The 20,046-nt window shown below is 40.2% G+C and overlaps 1 protein-coding gene across 5 annotated transcripts in view; it reads right to left on the bottom strand.

Moving 5' to 3' along the window:
* elmo1 (engulfment and cell motility 1 (ced-12 homolog, C. elegans)) overlaps positions 1-20,046 on the bottom strand; it is a 92,332-nt gene that overhangs the window by 48,561 nt on the left and 23,725 nt on the right. For 2 of the 5 annotated variants that reach the window (XM_053613508.1, XM_053613509.1), the window contains exons 2-7: positions 6,438-6,570; positions 6,241-6,281; positions 6,043-6,115; positions 5,892-5,942; positions 4,223-4,392; positions 855-890 (exon numbers count right to left, since the gene is read on the bottom strand). In XM_053613508.1, coding sequence (XP_053469483.1) covers positions 855-890; positions 4,223-4,392; positions 5,892-5,942; positions 6,043-6,115; positions 6,241-6,281; positions 6,438-6,515 — 449 coding nt within the window. In that variant the 5' untranslated portion in view covers positions 6,516-6,570. Of the gene's footprint in view, positions 1-854; positions 891-4,222; positions 4,393-5,891; positions 5,943-6,042; positions 6,116-6,240; positions 6,282-6,437; positions 6,571-16,617; positions 17,364-20,046 lie in introns of those variants that run through there. The other 3 variants (XM_053613507.1, XM_053613506.1, XM_053613510.1) reach the window with 3 other exon arrangements.

The following is a 20,046-nucleotide window of genomic DNA, read 5'->3' as shown; positions in this document are numbered from 1 at the left end:
AAAAAAAAAAAACCCAGCGCTTGTTGGGGTTATGCAATACTCAAGAACAGGAACTAACCTGTTCTGTGGCCACTCCACAACATCACAACATTAAATGCAACCATAAACAGCTATAAAGTACGATGTGTTGTTATTAATAAAGTGACATTTGTAATAATTGGCAAATTGCTGTAGTTGAAGAGGAATAAATCATTTTGGGGTGTGCTTATATAGGAAAATAATCAACTCTGGGGTGAGGACGACGACTCGGCTTGGCCCAGGGGCCACATCATACCAATCCATCGTCGATTATTGTGCCTATAACAGCACACTCTGTCTTGTTTTATTCCAAACGTAACTACTTGGGTAACAAAAAAAACCTACAGCACTCAAGCTTTTCAAAAGACTGCTTTAAGTTACTGTCTGTTTTATGCCTCGAACATGGAAAAAGTCAAAAACTGTGGTGACTTACGCACAGGGAATTTCAACACAATCTACCCGAGTAAACCTTACATCACAGACAATACATCTAAAAAGACGTCTAAAAAGAATGTTAGCAGTATGTGCAAAAGGATTCAATACCTAATGTTAAAATACAACTAATCTACTGCTCCATGTGCCAGGTGAGAAAGATAGTTAGTATCTACATTTTAAAAGCCCAAGTTGCCCAATACCACATGCAAAACAGGAAAGGTGCTGATTGAGTTATATGGGGGGAAAAAAATAATCAAAACCATAAAACTCATTAAAGATTGCTTGCGGCTGAAGTGGGTGCCGTGATTTTCCCCATCAGTTTGAGTCAGATCATGCAGACTGTGTAGGATTAGAGGCTAAGAGACTCTGGGTTATCCAGCACGGGGTTGAGGGGGGCTTACCAGGGCTTCATCATCTTCTGCAGTTTCTGATACCGTCTGCAAAGATTTAAAAACTTTGGCGTCAGGGAGACAGCAAAATGAACAAAAACAAAATGGTCTGATCTACTGGGCTCCTTCTGATACAATTTGAAATCAGAGCCAGCACTAAGAGAAACAGCAGGTTTGTGACAGCGCAAACATTTTCATACAACATGAAAAGGAAAAAAAAAATTGTGAGAGTTGACGCAGCTTTATCATCACACAAATTGAAACGTTGAGAGAGAGAAAAAAAAAAGACAAAAAATAAAAAAAGACATGGATCCTTCAAGCGTGCGAAGCTGAGCACTTGAGAAAGCAGAGTACTGGTCACCACAATCTCATCAGCACTCGTATCCAATCACAACACAATGCACACGTTCCAGCAAAAAAAAAAAAGACAAAACTGTACAAATATATACATAATAAACACGTAATAAACGGAAAAAAAAATCATCAATAAATCTATGCAGGCATGTACATACCGATACAAAATATAAGGAGATGCGCACATCAAATTCGCACTGCTGTAACAATGCATAAAATCTTACAATAACCATAAAAAGAAGTGTAACCAATTTATTTCCATCTGTGTACATTAGGGATGTAACTGAACATGAATGAACAGATAGATGTGCTCTGAACAGATATAAATACAAATAATGTACAAATAGGAGGCACACTATAAATTTTATTTATTTATTTTTATCAGAATAATTCACATCTGGTCAAGAATAAAAGTATGCATCGGCCTTGGATTCTGTATAATAATAAAAAAAATAATTAAAAAAAAGGTGTGCGAGTGGGGGGTTTTTACTTTCATGAGCAGTCAGATATAAAGCTCATGGGCCACATTTACTAACAGGGGAAAAAATACAGTTTCGTTCACAAATAAAAGGTTCAGGTTTAGGCCACACCCACTCGACAACTTTAAATTAAAATACAGGTTAAAATACAGAGCACTAAAGAGATACAGATAGTGGCGTTGTGTTACACCCCCAGTATACACATGTAATCACATTATAATTCAGCATGACAACATGCCTTTCTGGTTGTCCTATAAAACCGATTGTGACTGACTGTGACGCGCTGTTCTTTCAAGCAGAAGCACATTGTTCATATAGCAGCACAATTGATGGCCCACTGCCTTGCACTGTTCTCTCGCGGCTTGTCTGGAACGTGGTTTAATAAGAGCTGAGAGCCACTAGAGGGAGACTTCCTATTGCTCAACCGGGCTTTTACACACACGTATGCCTTATGATGTCACCAGCCCGATCCCGGAGCACAGTTTCTGTGCCCTCAGGAGTGCCGTCATGGCTCAGCCTCCAGAATAATTACAGCATGGTCAGTGCAGAGCAGGAATCTGTGGCAGGAATGTTGAGTCTTGGCCAAATGTGTGAACATACAGTATATGTGTGGTGCCTTTTTGGTATGAATGGACTGCACAGAAACCCACACAGAGCCTCTCTGAGGGCAGGAGATGTTGACACAGAGCTGCTTTATGTATGGTGTGCCCATAGAAACCAATTCACAGTGGTTTGGAAAGACTTTCAGCAGGGAAAAAATGGAGGATGATGTGAAAATCATGAGGTTACAACAGAGGGGTAAAACAAACAACTCGTTCAACTCCCTATAAGGAATGGAGCAGAGCATGCTTGTGCAGAACTAGAAGAAAATCTCCTCACCCAACACTCTGAATTAGAGCTCATAAACAAGCTGCCTTAGGCAAACATTTCTCCATCTCCACAGCAGCATCAAATTAGAAAACTATCTGCCTGGAAGACCTGACTGAGGAGCGGGGGGCGGGGGGTGGGTGGGGGGGGGGACACACATTCATCCTGCTCTCCTGCTCTTTACTGCTTGATGGGGGGAGGAATAATTAGGAGAGCGTGTAAGAGAAAACAAAAGCGTGATATACCACCCCCGCAGAGGCCGTGCTGAGTGGCTCCATGCTGTCCCGAGGCTGACCGTCCTGGACGAGATACAGCGGACAATCATTAACATTCATTAACCATTCAGAGACTTACGAAGAAGCTGTAGTGTTTCAGTAGAGATTTGCATCATCACACAATCTCACCCTGTGTCAATCTCTTCATACCGCCGTCATCTCAGTAGTGCCGTCAACACACTGCAAAAATCCTATTTCATTTGTTATACCCACGATCCACATAAAACAAACTGCCATTTCAGCAAGTATTAGTTTACTCCAATGGCTTCCTATTCTTATATGCTAACTACAAAGGAATAAACAAAGCGAGTTCTAGTGCCAAGAGAGGTCTAGTGCACTATACACGTAATGGCATTTCAGATTCAGCCATCTGAGTCTCCAATACGATTCAATCATAGTGTCGATCAGCTCCAGACGTGAAAATATTCCTTCATATACTTACTATACATGCTCACTACATAGGGGAGAACCCATTTGGGATTCAGCCGTAGTGTCAATCGCTGCCTATAGGGAAACTCCTACATCAAACTTAATATTTGTTATTTCTTTTTATATATATGTTTAACTGGAAAATTGGTACAGACCTTAAAAAATATGAATAGCATGATCAGCATGCATTAATTAAAAAAGCGTCTTCCTAGGTTTCAAGAATCGTTTAGCAAAAAAAAAAAAAAAAAAAGTTGTCAAAATTAGTGTTTCAATGGATGTTAGGTAGCTAAAAGTAGCAATAAAAGTAGCAAATCTACTAAATAATGTTTTTTGCCTTTCAACATCTAAACATAATGATTTTAACGATGATGAGCTTATTCACGGACTGCCCTACATGTGACCGCTAGATCTTATTCCTCTTTCCCTTCCCTTTCACTTTCAATTCCTCCTGCCCTCTCTCCTTTTCTCTTCAACTCTCCTCATTCGAGCTTAAAATTCCTCTTGCTGTTTCATCACTGCAGGTGATGTTGCAGTCAGGTTACCGCGGGTTCCCCGTGGGGCCTTTGTCAGACAAGGACTGCAAAAGTTCCACCTCAGAGACCGTCTAGCCACGCTTGAATCGGGACAGCCCGCTCGGCCAAACCACACCGCGCTGCACAACTGCAGAAACACTCGAACGCGCACACGTTCCTGCTAAGAGGAGGACAAAGAAGACTGAAATAGCAGAATGTGTCCTCGGTACTTTCTCTCTACTGTGAACTCACTTCTGCTCTCAAGACCTCAAAACCTTTTTCACGCAGCCACTGGCGCTCCGGAGTCACTAATTCCAAAGCTATACGCTTTGTTATTCATAAAATAACAGTACAAGTCAGTGGGCCTTGCAGTGTGACTCAACAGCTTCAGTCCTGCTGCGTGGGCACAGCTGAAAATAAAAACGGATGTCAAGAATAGCGAGTTGAAGGGACGGTTCACTTACTCGGTGCCACTCTCTACCATCTGGGTGAGCAGCGAGATGCCGTCCAGGTTGATGAACTCCTGGGCGAAGGTAATGTCTCGGGATGAGTTGGCCAAGTCCTTCAGAGCGTCCAGTTTCAAATCCAGACTGCCGGTTTGGATGCGCTCGTACAGCTGCAATGCCATCTGGGCCTGGGAGTGATGCCAACGGGGCAGACACATGCACGCACGTGTTACGCACGCTCACATATTTCAACGATTTATTTACATCTAGTCAGCGAGGTAGTAATACAAGACATAAACAATAGAAATGCAGAATATAGTAATATAGCCATCATACAGTTAAACCATAGACCGTACCAAGATTATCAAGGGTACAAACAACAGAGCTTTATCCATACATGACGACTTCACCGTATATGATAGACACCGGACAGTATTTTTTACATACAAAGAGATCAGCACTTAGGGGGAAAAACACCGAGTGTTAAATTTCCTACTGTTATGATTTTAATTTCATGTTTAACAAAGCAGGACTGTTTAATACTCATACAGATTAATACTTTTTTTTTTTCCATTCTCATCAACGGTACATTACATTTTCAGTGATGACGTACCAAATGTAGCTATACCAAAGATAAAACAAACGGATGTAAATAGGATTTTGCTATATAAAGCTCTCGCCGATGGAGCAGCATTTCCTAAACAAGGCTCGTGCTGCACCGTGTTCACCCGCATGGACTAATACGATGGTTAACGCACACTCAAGGAGAATTCAAGACCACGTCCTAAACCGCATACTACATATTCGCTTTCGGCACTGCAGGCTAGCTTGTATCATTTGCACTATGAAGTCAGCACTCCTTTCTGCTTAAAGTGGGAGGATGGTGGCATATGATGCATGCGTCCAAAAAAAAACCCCAGACCCAAAACCTCTCATTATGGATTACTCTTACTGGATAGTAATGTTTCCTACTCCTGTTTTAGAGCATTTTTCTCCCTGACTCAATAATTGTAATTTTTAACACAAAAACCCCTTATGTACCTTTTTCAGTACTTCAAATGGAATAGAGGACCAACATAGGACTCAGAGGACACGCACATGAAATACATCTCACCTAGAAGTCACACCATCAAAGTGCGTATAAAAAAAGAATAAAAAAAAAACATCCGGGTCAGGCCGAGAGTATTTGCTTTTTTTCTTTGATTGCTATTCTTTTGATTGATTTTTTTTTTTTTTTACGGCTTTTAATTTGCAAAATGTAAATCTGCCAAACACTCGAATATGGGATTTCTTTTTTTTTTTTTTTTTTTTTTTTTTTGCTGACTGGCTAGGCATTTTCCTTTCCATCAGCACCTCTATGAAGTACTCGCTATCCCTTTAATGGGCAGGCGAGTGTACGCTCCTCCGAGCTTTCACCACTCAGCTGCTAGTCAAGCAACTGAGGGACAACAGCTGCAGCTGGCCCCTGATTCTAGCTCAAAAGCGTTGTGCAAGAGTCTCTCGCAGTTGCTGACGCCTCAGGAAGCATGAGCAGTCTAAAACATCGACCACCACACGCTGGGGATTAGCAGAGCTAAGCGGGAGCAGGGATAGAGACAGCTCTCTCAGGCTGAGAGTGTCCTCGTGAACTCCCACCTGAACAAAAGCAAGAAATAAATAAATAAAATCCTGCTTATCTGCTACTCACAGGAGACGTGGTAAGGCGCAGGATGGAGCCATTTTTTATGTTGTTGCGATTCTGTGAAGATGAAGCAGAGAACATGAACTTTTGAGCACTTTCCCCCCCCCACACACAAAACAATTGGAAATTTGTTCAGTAGCTGTAGTTATCGTGACACCTTTTCAGTGATGTAGAAGTTAGTGGAGTCGGCGTTCTGCAGGGCGTAGCCTTCGTGGTTCGGAAGCTGCCACCTAGAGGGGGAAAATGTGAAGTATCGATGCGGATGCCCTCTGAATGATTTGCAGATATGTATTGTAATGGAACGAATGTAATTCAGTCGAGCGAAAGCAGAAGCTAATAACGGTTCATCCCTTACCCCTCACAGACTTCTTTAATGACCGCAGAAAGGGGCTTTTTCTGTGGAAAAACAGAAGTAGAACATGGAAAAAGTGAACGTTACACATGCATAATAAAGAGATACCTGCTAAAGCTACACATTTCCCTCTACTAAATCAAAGACAATACAGAGAAGCTGAAATGAGTATCTACTTACAACCCCCCCCCCCCACTGACCTGGTCTATTTCCATAAGTTTGGGGAAGGCCCCTGGCCACTCAATGGCCACCTTCAGGATGTCCGGGGGAGGCGGCATGGCTGTGGCTTTGGGCGTCAAAAGCCTCTTACAGCTGCCTAGCTCTCATTCACACCTGCGGGGAGAGAGACGGGAAGTCGGGTTCAGTAGGATCTCAAGATTACCTCAAACGTGGAGTACAAATCTGGTTAGCAAGGGCAAAACCAAGCACTCAGTAACCTCATGGAGAGGTTATATGTGGCTACCCACACACAATGAGGAGTAAATTTTTTTTTAGATTCGCCTCCTGCCTTGATTAATTAAAGGGTATCGGTTGATATTGCAGCGTATAACACACGTGAAAGCTTGTTTTGAAAAATCTTACAACAATCATTACATAACGGCGCACCATTAAACAGATGAACTTATCAGGTAAATGATACATCTGATTGAGACAGACAGTGTATAAAATCATTCAGCTCTCGACCCAGCCATCTCTTTTCCAGGTACGCATGTGAACCTGTTTACATTTTCAAATCGCCCGTTTTGTAATGAGTTTTTGTTGTGACAAAACAAGAAGACTTCCAGTCAGTGTAGTAGGCATCAATGCAGTCTATTAAAATATGCCAACCATGACTCATCCCATAATAATCGCCACAGACATTTCAGAGGGCCAGTTGCCAGGGTTGCTGTTGCATCCATCATTCCAGGGAGGATTTCTGGGTAATGTGTAAAATGCTTCTCAGTGGAAGTGGGCAGATAAACACAGCACACTTTGGTTGTTTTGCTCCCAGTGGCTAGAAGAACAGATCTAGTGCTCGCTGCGATTAAAAAAAAAAAAAACAACAAACAAAAAAAAAAAAACACGCAGCCAATGGCACAACAACACTCGCGTCATCTCATCTCCTCTCTCTTCCAACCTCTCCAGTTTCCCCCTGGACAGCATCAGACGAGCCTTTCTCTCCCTCACACCTTGACTCTGTGTGTGAGCTATATGAATGTAGGATCAGAATAACATTAGCCTTCTTGGAGGGCCTTGACCTTCTTCACGCAGATGTACAAAGCTCTTGGGCACAGTCTGGAATAAATGAGGTGGAAAAATTTCAGCAGCGGGTGCATGCGCTTGTGTCATGGTATAAGATTAGTTACCATAAGGAATCATGCGGTCTGCCCACTCACACCATGATATAATGCTGGGGTTATACTTGACTCTAACAACACAATCCTGTATGTTCTTTACTCACTTTGCATTGTGCCGGAATCCTTATCGAACCGGATACCAAGACATTTATTCGGAAAAGCATTTACACAGGAAATGTGGTATTTATTAAAAATTCAACTTGGGTGGGGGAAAATAAATAAATAAATCCACATCCTATAACGGTAATGTGAACTTCAACGATACACTTCAAATCATATAACTGGCATAAAATATTGCAATTTTATTTACAGATTATATATCGTATTGTGATACACAGCTGTTTCTTATTAAATCCAAAACAAATACGAAACGGACTAGCCGCTCAATAAGGACAAAGGAAAAACCGTTGTATAAAAGGAGGAAGAGGTAATGCTGCGTTCAAGGCGAAGTTGCAACCTGTAATTCCCCTAGTAAAATCCACCATAAATGCCCCTCAACTTGAAATTTCACGTCTCTGGAATTCTTCTCAACTACTAGTTCCTTCCCTGTTTAAGGAGTGACATCAAATCAACATGGCCACGCCCACTGTGAACAGTGTCTCTATTTTTAAATGAGTTTATAGGGAGACGTGTTGCTCGGTTAAATCTATAAACACTGACCATGCAACAGTAATTGCTGTTTTGAGAAGGTGAATCATCAACATTAGTGCCATGAATAACGTTAGCAGGCTAGCTTGTTGCTAACGCGCCTATTTTTTTTTTTTTTTTTTTTTTTTTCGCTGTTGTTGCTGTACTGCAAATTCGGTCCAAAATTTAGCGTGAATGTTAGAGTTCCCTACAGTAGAACAGAACAAGTAGCCACTCGGTGCAGTTAAAGTACTTTTCATGAGCTTTACAACAGACAACCTAATGTGGAGGCATCCATGGACGCACCTGTTTTTTTTTTTGTGTTTTTTTTAAAAATGACATTACAACTTGCAAAGTACCACAAACACAGAATAAGAGCTCAGCATACTTAATACAGAAAAGCCATCTGTGAGGGCTGCACAAACACAAAAGCACCTCTGCAAGCTTTTCAACCTTGGGTAGTTTGCGATTTTATATTGGCCATCAAGTATGAATGCTCCAATCACAGGCTTTGTCACGTAGCATGTTCATCTGTAGCGTTTGGCAGCTGCCACATGGCCAGCTTAGCACTATGCCCGTTTGCTCTGTAATTACGTCATATCGTTTGTGGAAGCCAGCTGAATATCATCTCTGCATACAGTATGCCAAGGCCATTGGTCTGTGCCTACAGTAGCAGACACATTGCAATGGCTGAGTTGCTTTATTTGAAGCTTTAGCCCTTTTTAGACTTGGTTAAGAGTCATTTTATTGTTCTCAGCTCTGTTTTGTGGGCGTGGCTAAATGTAAAATCAGCCTCGGTGAATGCACTTGGTATTTGACAAGAGAAAATCTGTTGTAGGTTTCTACATCAAAACCATTTAAGGGTACCCTCAAGGGAACAAACCAGGATCCTAGATGGAATCTTTTATTACAAGAGTGTATAAACAAGGGGTTCCTTAACAAGAACTTTTCATGACTGACTGTACTTGGAAGCTTTTGTAAAATCCTCTATTGTAGGGTTCTACTTAGAACTTTTAAGGGTTTCTTCCTGACAGGAAGCCTTTGGGAGGTTTTCGTTTTCTAAAGAGGATCTACCCAGAGCCTTTTCTGAAGGGTATTCATAGGGTTTCTCTAGAGATACAAGTCAAAGAACCAATTAGGATGCTAGATGGTATCGTTGTTCTATGGTCTTAAGAGGTTTTTCTTTGGAAAGTTAATGGTTTTAAAGTTTTCTAATAAAAGTTCTACTTGGAAACCTCTGATGAATAAAAAAAAAAAATTAGGGTCCTATGTAGAATCATTAATGGATTCAACAGCAGGACAAACCAAACAATGCATTAGAATAGTATATGGGGCATTTTTCTTCAGTGTTGGAAACAGAAACACTGCTTCATGATGAATGTCCAGGATTTGACACTGAGAGAAGTAGAGGTGCATTTGTTTGTGGTCCACCATCAGGAGAAAGAGATCCGAAACCCCGTGGTTTATTGATCGTCCTTCTCTGGACGCTGACTCGGTGAACTAGAATGTCTGAGTCTCCCCAAACAAACGCCGGGTAAAGCCCTTAAGCTGTTGTTTGGAGTGGTTAGAAGTGTGTGTGTGGGGGGGGGGGGATTGCTGAGACTAAGCAAGCTGCACGCTAACAGACCTTCATGTGATCATCTTTGTGTAAATGTTAGTTGTAAAGGATTTTGGGGACTTCAGAAAACACATCCCTTCTGTTCGTCTGTTTTCGCTAGCTGACTGTGTACTCGATGCGAAAAGTGTGAAAGGCTATGCTAATGCTATTCACATTTCTCATGGCTAAATGCTAAAACCTACAAATCCAGACAAGAATGATGGACAGGACAGGCCCTGGTTTCGCTGTATTTTTCAGTCTTTAATCACATTTTTTCCTCATACAATGTAACTATTTCCCAAGGTGCTGTAGAACTGGGCCTTTTTTTTTTTTTTTTTTTTTTTAAAGATACCAAACAAGCCTGAGGTCATTTCTCCATTATAGAAAAATTTGTATTTACCACATGGACTGCTACCATGGCTAAGGAAAATACAAGGATGTGGTCAGAGACCGCTGTCTGAGGTAACTCTTAGCAAGCCTTTAATGGTAAAGTGGATGCAGAAAAGTTTCACAAGAGCAATCTTAATAGACATCTCTCTGGCTTAAATACTTATTTAAAAAAAAAAACAACAACAAAATCAGACTACAACCTACTCCGTGTTGTAAAATCCCTTACACTCCACCGTCTTCCATTAAAGTAATTTTCACAAATAATAAGTACAAGTCTATGTGTATGCAATGCACAGATGTAGCTCTTTAAGTAATCATCACATCTATTTCTTCACATGTCTGCAGAATAGCCATACCAAAAATTAGCAATGGGCATTTCAAGTAACGTTGTAGATAACCAATCTTACCTTTTTTTTATTATTATTGTAAATAAGTAGTCTGATGTATGCATGGACATGCTTTACTTAACAGCAAACATTTTTATACTTTTTTTTTTTTAGGTAAAGCAGCAGAAACTAGGCATCTCACAAAATAAATTATATTACACATCAACCTTAGGCTACTTCAAGCATTAAAGTGATCTTAAAAAATAGTTTAGGTATTACCACAGACAGACTGAGTATTAGGGGGTAAAGAAAGTCACTATCTATATCTCTTCAGTGCGCCAAGTAATCATATCTGTATTTCGATATAAACCCAAATTGATCATGGGCTCTCTCTCTCTCTTTTTTTTTTTTTTTTAATCAAATAATAACCTTACAACTATGGCACCAAAACCCCTGGAAACTGCTAGAAACATAACCCAGAGATGTTAGCACTGGTTAGTGAATTCTGGCTCAGACAGTTCCACAACCTCAGCTGCATCACTCGAGTTCATAATTGGTCTCAACTATATACAGTTCCCTCAGAAATATTGGCACCCTAGGTAAATATGAGCAACATATATAAAAATCAACACAAAAATGGTTTACTGACCACAAAATCAAGGTCCTGCCATGGCCATCTCAATCCCCTGACTTGAAACGGATAGAAAACCTGTGTGTATATACCTGATGCATATGTTTTTTGATAAACCTGTGTTGTGTTTGCAATTGTTTGATATCTATGAGAGCAGAGTATTTTTACGCATTTTTTTTTTTTTTTTTTTACAACAAAAGGTCAAAAGGTTAAACAGTAAAGACCATTTTTCACAGACTTCTTTGCTCATATTTACCAAGGGTGCCAATATTAGTGAAGGGCACTGTGTGAGAAGACTTTAAAAAATAAATAAATAAATAAATAAAAACACAATCTCGCTCACACGGTTATTTGTACCACTCGACAATCTCCATCCATTTTCCATACCGCTTATCCTACACAGGTCTCAGAGGAACCTGGAGCCACCCTGGATGGAGTGTGCCAACCCAAAACAGAGCACAAATGCACACACATTCACACATCCATTCACACGTTACAGGCAATTTGGAAAATCTCAAAATCAGCCTACAATGCATGTCTTTGGACTGGGGGAGGAAACTGGAGTACCCGGAGGAAGCCCGGGGATGGAAGCACAGGGAGAACAGGTGGGATTTGAACTCCCAAACCTGAAGGTGTGAGGCAAGCACGCTAACCAGCAAACCCAACACTCGAGCAGCAAAGAAAAACGCATTTTAGATGCAGGGCATGTCATCGTGTAGGAATACCTGCAAACAGGGAGCTGCTCGGATATGCAGTCAGGCACAAGGCACCTTAATCACCGCGCTCTCAATGCAATCGTTCCGGCCAAAAAGGTGAGCTGATTGCAGTGCTCCTGTACAATGAAATCCTGCTTTTATACATCAATAACCATCATAACCTTTTTCCTGGCATCTCAAAAGTAGAAACTGGAAGTTGAGCGCATGACCTGGCATGAACTCGGGGCTTAAGCAGCCCAGAATACAGAAACACTAAAGTATGAAAATAGGCCAAGCATGAATGAATAAACAATGTAAATGCATATATTCATGTTAAGTGTTCCGTGAGCTTTATTTCTGAATCTCGTATGTGCCCACATGAAAGTCTAAAAAAAAAAAACTCCTCTCAATCAGGTGCCCTATGAACCATTCTGACTAACTTTATTTAAAAAAAGAATTTAAAAAAAACCCACAATAGTTCTGATTCCAAATAATCTATTCATATTTCAGTCCGTGCAGGATTTCGGGGAGTTTATCTTTTTGTGTGTGTGTCATGCAGCTTGGAGTTTTTCCTGCTTTTTTCCCTACTGGTACTACTTGAATTGTCAAAATTCCAACTGCACGAAATTGTTTTGCACGGCCTTTTGCAGTGATGTTTGCTGGTAAATGAGACCTTATAGCTGTACTCATGTTCGATGCACATGAACTGAAGAGGGCTTTGGCTGAAGGCACATAGTGATGTCACATGATGTCTTGGCCTAAATCTGTGGTGATTTAGAAAAAAAATCGCAAGCTCCTCCTAACATTCCGGAGTTTGCTTGATATTGCGTCAATGTCTGCGATTACAAAAATCGCGAAATCCTGGACGGACTGGCATTCGATTACATTCCCAAGGAGTATGTGCCCTATTCTTAATTATTGCCTTGTGTAATATCGCTGTTATACTGAATCTCGCCACAGGTGTGATCCGGCCGCCGGTTTTCACAGCCGTGTTCGGCCGATATTCGATACAACAGCACGATTGCGAGTGTGATATTGCTTTTATATGAGAACAGTTCTATTGACAAGAAATTAATATCAAATACCTAACGTTTCAGACACAATATGGCCAAATACCGTGTTTATTTTTGCTCCATTAACGGATATAGTTTCCGTAGAAGCCACAGCTGGATAGAGGAGTTGCTTACTGCCATGAAACACACAGACTGACTGACTGACATCTTGTAGGAAGTGTAGAAACAGATTCGATGTAATGAGCTACTGCTAGAATCGGAATTTCATGTAGCGATCACAGCTAATCTAAATCTTATCCCTCACTCGGTGTACCTTTTAATACAAAGAATATATGCATCAAAGTACATCTGGACTACTGGTTATCCATTTCACTTTGCAGTTCTGGTTTTTCCCCTGCATTGACACACCTGAAACCACATGAGAGCATGTGCTACAGTGGTACTGAGCCAAAATGTGCACAAAGGTGGCTCAGAAAATGAGACCAACATATTAAATTCCCCATCAAGCTTTATCACCTCACAGAGTGTTAAAATAACTCTGAAACTCCGGTCTTTTTACTGGAAAGGATGGAAGGCAGGCTGGTTGATGGCAAGCGAAGGGATTTAATTTCTTCAGGGAGCAGAAAGGATTTTATGGTGACGTTTCAGCTCAGTAATTCAGGCATGCAGTACATGCGATCCTTCTCCCCGGGGAGAGGTGAGAACACCATACAGTTTAGACACAGTAAAGCACTTCCATAGAGCTGGCATTTCCACAGAGATCTTAAGAAACGATCAAAGCGTTCTGGCAAGTTTTACAATGATCTAAAATTCCATTGAAGGAATCCTAGCAGTATGTAAAGATGACACGCTTTAAAAGTTACTTCAGAAGCCGAACACGATCAGAGCTTGATGCTCATACTGTTGCTAAATGAGTAGCGTCTATCTCGTTTCTCCGTGTGAAGACGAGAAAGGGGGTTGGTTAGCTATCTCTCACGTCCTATATAGATTTCAAAAGATCCTCTAGGCGATGCATTTGACACCTCCACAAAGGGCCCGGGTGCGCAGTGAGAACACGGTGAGCGCTGATACAAAAGACCAGGGGCCTTAATCTCTGCTTGGGAAACAAAAGCCCAGGATATAGCCCCTGGCTCATTACTACTCAATCCTGCTCTCATTTCGCTCTTACACACCTGCAACATAAAGCCGAGAAAAAACACATTTGATATGCTATTGTCTTGACTAACCTAGGCGCTTGCGCACGTTTAGACTCCGGGTGCAAGTTTTCAAGGTTAAAGGAGAAGCCTTTCCTGCATTTCAATTTGCTGTGCGACGAAACAAAACAAAAACAAAACAGTGTATGACAGACTAAGTGATCCAAAGCAGCTGAAAACATGGCCAAGGTGTAAAAAGAAGAAAGGTAGAACTAGAGAAGTCATGTTAAGCTGTGGAGGCTAGGCCATAAACTATAACTGGGAAAGACAAGTAATAAATTATATTCATATTTGTATTCATCTATACATACATAGAGGTGTTCATAGTGTACATATTACCATTATTATTATTTTTCACTACTATTATTCTTATTTTTTGATTTCTACTGTGTGTGTATATATATATATATATATATATATATATATATATATATATATATATATATATATATATATACACACACACACACACATTTTATATATATATTTATTTATTTTATTTTTTTAAAGACATTTTTTGCAAATCAATTCCTATTTAATGTGTACTCTTCCCTATGTGTTTTTTTTTGTGCAACTGAGCTGCTGTAATGAGGGAAAGTTTTTATCTTATCCTAACATAAAGATATAATTATCACATGGAATGGTCTTATTATAAAAATTTATATATATATATATATATATAAAAATTTATATATATATATATATATATATATATATATATATATATATATATATATATATATATGTAAACGAAAATGAAGAATTTTCACCGCGGACATGTTTTCTAATATGAATACCAAAAGCAAACTAAATAATTCATCCTAATTATATCCTACTCTAATATATTCCTTCAAATGAATGTTAATTAGATTAAAATGTCAATCCCAATTAAAACAAGGGAATTTATTAAGACTGCTAGAGATGCTCCAAACACCCCGTCTCTGCACTGCGGGTGTATGCGAACACTTCATTTTTTTTTTTTTTTGCAGAAAGATGCTGTTATACTTCTTACTTGTTTGGTATTAGAAAACGGCGACATCAGGTGGAAAAGTTTTCTAGAGTCCGTCTTCCCACACTTAAATAATACCATCTAGCTAGACCCAACATCCGTGATGAGACTTCATCTCTGAAATGAAGGAACTTCTATTAAACACATGCAGCATTATACAGTACCCCAGTGGTGTCGACGTCCCGCTTTATAGTTTCTCGGAACGTGACGAGCTTTTATTGTCTTTTAAACTTCGAGAGAGAGAAAAATGGTGAAGTGCAGAGGGAACGAGTCTGTACTGTAGCGGACAGGATGTGACAGGAAAATATCGCTCGGGTACGTTACATTCAATGTAACAATAAACCGAAAAAAAGTATGACGTGGCATTCGTTAATAAAACGAAATCTGTAATCATTGACAATCTAATGTGCTATAAGAGGAAAACAACACTTCTACACATGCTGTTGTTGGTTGTTTTCACAGAACAGCACCCCAAGTCATGTTTAATCCTTATTACTAGAGTCACATAATTAAATTCAACCACTTCCTTATGGAGTTGCTGTGTGTGAGGAACAGTCATAGCCGTGTGATAGTTTAACCACTGCACAACTTTTATTTACACATTAAAGGAGGAGGAGAAGGACGAGGAGAAGGAGGAGAAGACTTTAGTACGCCTCTAATGGCAGTGTGCATGTGTAAAAGGATCTGTTCCGTTTGGGAAGTATAAATAAAACCGAGGAGAATATTGCATGTGCTTGAAAATTTTCACCTTTTGCTTTCAATGACTTCAAAGAAAATCAAGTAAAATCTAGATTAAAACGAACAAGGACCAAAAATACTAAAATAGGACTATGTTGTATATTCGTCAAAAGATAAATGAGCTTTTAAACCAGAAGAACAGAGGCGTGGAAAATGATCAGCTTTGGGCCTCACAGGCATCTTTGTTTCATGACCATGCTCTAGCTTTGTCATGTAGTAACCAGGATTTCCTGTCAGATGACTCCACCAAGGCTCTTCATCTCACACCAGCACAGCACGTTACACTTCAGACTACTACAGCTCTTATCTCCACACAGGAGATGCAGCTTTAATCTCCATGTAATCTATCAGGCAGAAACACTGATGCTTATGTCAGCATCTATTTGAAGAACAAACCATGCTGGACTGATTCAGATGCACTGATGTGTGCGCAGAATTGTGAGATGCGCTCAAGTGTTCAAAATGGGATTTATAGGCAGGTGTAATCTTCAGGAAGTCAGTAAAATACTACAAATAAATCCTTTAAATAAAAAAAAAAATGAGTACAATGAAAGGCAGGCAGTCAAAAGTTAAAAATATATAAAATACTAAGAAAAATAACAGGTGCTTGTTACTAAAATACACTACTATATATAAAGCAAAAATGAGTAAATAATTTAAAAAAAATAAATAAAATTTATACAAGAAGTCCAGAGTGACGCAGTGCAGCTAGAGTCAGATCAGGTGGAGTACAGCAGGATATGAAGGACATCAGAAGTGCCTAATCTGCCAGAGGCAACACCCTGAAGCCTGAAAGCTCTGCCGTGAGCTAGAGAGTAACTCACCCGGAAACCTTCGCGCCAGGCTGCTCGCTCCTTCTTCTTTAAGCCGATTAGTGCCAGGAAGCGCAGAATGCAGCTTCTGCTCAGATATACATCAACACCGAGGCAGCACAAGCTACTGCAGCCAAACTGCAAAACAGCTTCCAAGCTTAAAATTGGACTTTCCTCATGAGCTTTAGCTGCATAGAAAGAAAGAGAAGGAGAGGTGAACAGAAGGAGGAAGTAGGCGTTCTTCAGAGGAAGAGGAAACGGCCTGGTGGTACCCTCGATCAACAAAGCGCCAAAATTCAAAGTTAAGACGCAACTGGAGCGGTTGAGAGGAAACTGACTCAGTCAAAAGCCACATCGATGGACATGTAACTGAAAAACTCCTGTCAGTGTGATGAGAGGGCGGAAAAAAAACGTGAAAAAAAAAAACCAAAACACGGTGTTATCATTTCTAGGAATCAAGTTTGGTTTCTACATGGCAGATTTACTACAGGCCTGATAAATGCGCAAAATTGAAGCATTTCATAATGTTTAAAAACAATCCCGAGTCGTGATTTCAAATCTCATCAAATACACTTTCATACACATAAATAACCATGATGAAAATGAGCTCCATGATTAGTTCATCAAAACATAATCGCTTCCTTAACTGGAGGCAACTAGAAGGCATTATGACAGCAGAATAGCTCCGAATGGCTCGGCTGAATAAGAGAACTAAAAGCATTGCACCCCTGAATATCACAAACACCGGTTACAGTGTGCTAATTAGAACGAGGGCAAAGAGAGAGAGAGAGAGAGAGAGAGAGAGAGAGAGAGAGAGAGAGAGGAAAAAAAAAAAACACAGTGAACAAGAGCTGCTGATTACAGCATGCTAACTTTAATGTCCCCACATCCTCTGCCTTATTCACGACCTTTAAAAAGACTGAATGCTCTCCTTATAATCCCTCTTGTTACTAATCTGTATATCTCAAATACCCTTAAAATATACCTTAATGCATGTTTGAACTGATGCCAAAATGAAATCTAGTAGGCCTTGAGTTCCTGAAGATGAACGTGTAAGTAACATCTCTATATGACAAACAGGAAGGAAGCTACTGAAGAAAAACTCTCAGACATTTGACCTTGACCCTGTTTGGATCAATTACAAAATCTAAAGTTGTGTCCCTAATGACATACATTATACTATACACTTATACTATGCACTATATACTCTGCCATCTAGTGTAGGAATTTAAGAAGAGTACTATCGTCTCACACAAATGGCGCACTTTCGGAATTGTACTAACCGGAAGTATATGCTGCTTCCCGGTCGAGGGCAAATTACGCCAAACGCACGTAACGTGATGGCGCCAGCATGAGCGAAATAGCCAAACAGATAACAAAAATGAATTGATACATTTTAGTGTTTATGTTAATGTTTCCTTTTATGCCCAACAAGGCCTCAGCCACGGTCAGACAGAGGCGTAATCGTCTCCGCAGACGAATTTTGCTTGCACAATTTCAAATCAACATAGCGAGTTGTGGTTGTGGCTATGGCTGCTGGCAATGTATACATCTTATTTTTCGCTCAGCATCTGAGCCTGACATAGCCCCTCCCAATCCGCTACTTAAGGAAAGCCGCGACCGTTAAGTGCACGAAGTGTCCGTCGTTCCACACTTCGTTTTTTCGGTTGAATGAGTGAATCATCCGGGAACTTAAAGTGCACTTTGTTGTTTGGGGTTTTTCCAGTGTGAACACACTAATCACACTATTTATACTACAAAATGGCGTAGAATAGTGCATAAGTGTGCGATTTGGAATGCTCTCTGAAATCAGGTCATCTGCTGGTTACAATGACAATTCCATATTAATCCAGCAAACATTCAAAGACTTGTTCTCGAGATATCGTAAGAATCTCGAACAGACGCACGGGCAGACACGCAGACGACCCAAAATGACCATCTAGTGGTGAAGTCATAAAAATGACATTTCTGAAACTCTTCGGTCTGAATTCAAACCTTATCATATTACAGAACATGTCCCGTTTAAGATAAACAAGCTGTTGATACCAGTAACTGCGTAACAGTAATCTTGTTAGATCTCAGTGATTCATTTGACACTATGAATCACAAGAGCTCTACTGAGTGATTTGAACTCACAGTGAGCATTAAGGAGGTAGTACTGGGCTTATTCACAGGATTTCACAGTTATGTCAACAAGATGGTTTTTTCTTTCTTTTATCTTTTTCTTAAATCAGTTACAGCCTTTGTTACAGCTTTGGAGTACCCCAAGGATCAATATTATGTTCAATCGTTTTTCTATTATATATGCTTCCATTGGGCAATATCATCAAGAAATACAGCATTTTATTCCACTTCTATGCTGATGATAGTCAGTTTTATGTACATTTGAGGCCTATGCTATATGCCATTATATCTATGGAAATGAGTTGAGTTGAGCTTTCAGAATCGTGTTTAGTTCCAACAGCCAGAAAGTACTGCAGTAGAGCTAGTCTCATGAAGCCATACTAAAGATTCTTGTACTTTTTATTACTAAATGTGACCAACAACCATCTACTTTTGTACAAAGTGGGCAAGTGAATAGCTTTGCAAATAGCCAACTACATACTTCTCCCCATACTCACCGTAAGCCAATATGCGAGTATATCTCATTTACTCGTCACTAACCGTTTCGATGCCGTGAAATGTTTTTTGTTCTGTGTACAGAATTTTGTATACGTTTGAGCAGTCAAACGGAATTCTAAAGCTTGTGGCTAGCAAAGTGTACAATAACGGTCCAAGTGCTGGTTGTGGGTGGAACAGCCGAGGCCGAGACATCCTGCTGTACTGAACATCACCTACTGGTCACTTCAAGCTTCACAGAACACCTAAGCCTCTTCCCCAGCATTTTATTATTCAGGGCCGATTCAATAAGATGTTCACCATTGCATTCTCTTTGACTGGTTGAAGCCACACTGCTCATTAATTAGTCATTTTTTTAAATCATCGTTCCTACAGAATATGTCTGGAATCAAATTCAAGGCCTTGATGCTCACCTACAAGACCTTGTCAGGAACAGCACCCTCCTACTTCAACTCTCTCCTGAAGGCCTACGTTCCCTCACGGAATCTGCGATCGATTAGCGACCGACGCTTAGTAGTTCCCACTCAGCGTGGCGCAAGATCCCTTTCCAGAACCTTCACACTAACTGTTCCCCAGTGGTGGAATGACCTTCCAATCTCAATCCGGACCGCAGAATCTCTCACCATCTTCAAAAAACAGCTAAACACCCACCTCTTCCGTGAACACCTAACCAACTCATATAGAAAAAATAATAATAATAATAATAATAATAATAATAATAATAATAATAAACCCTTAAATATATTTGCACTTTCCACCTCTACTCTGTGCACTTTGCTTCTTCTGGAACTCAATTAATGGATCTTGTACGGTAGCACTACT

The sequence above is a fragment of the Ictalurus furcatus genome, chromosome 24 (assembly GCF_023375685.1).
Source record: "Ictalurus furcatus strain D&B chromosome 24, Billie_1.0, whole genome shotgun sequence".
Lineage (NCBI taxonomy): Eukaryota > Metazoa > Chordata > Actinopteri > Siluriformes > Ictaluridae > Ictalurus > Ictalurus furcatus.
The sequence above is the reverse complement of the archived record's forward strand: the minus strand, read 5'-3'. Positions and strand labels throughout refer to the sequence as shown.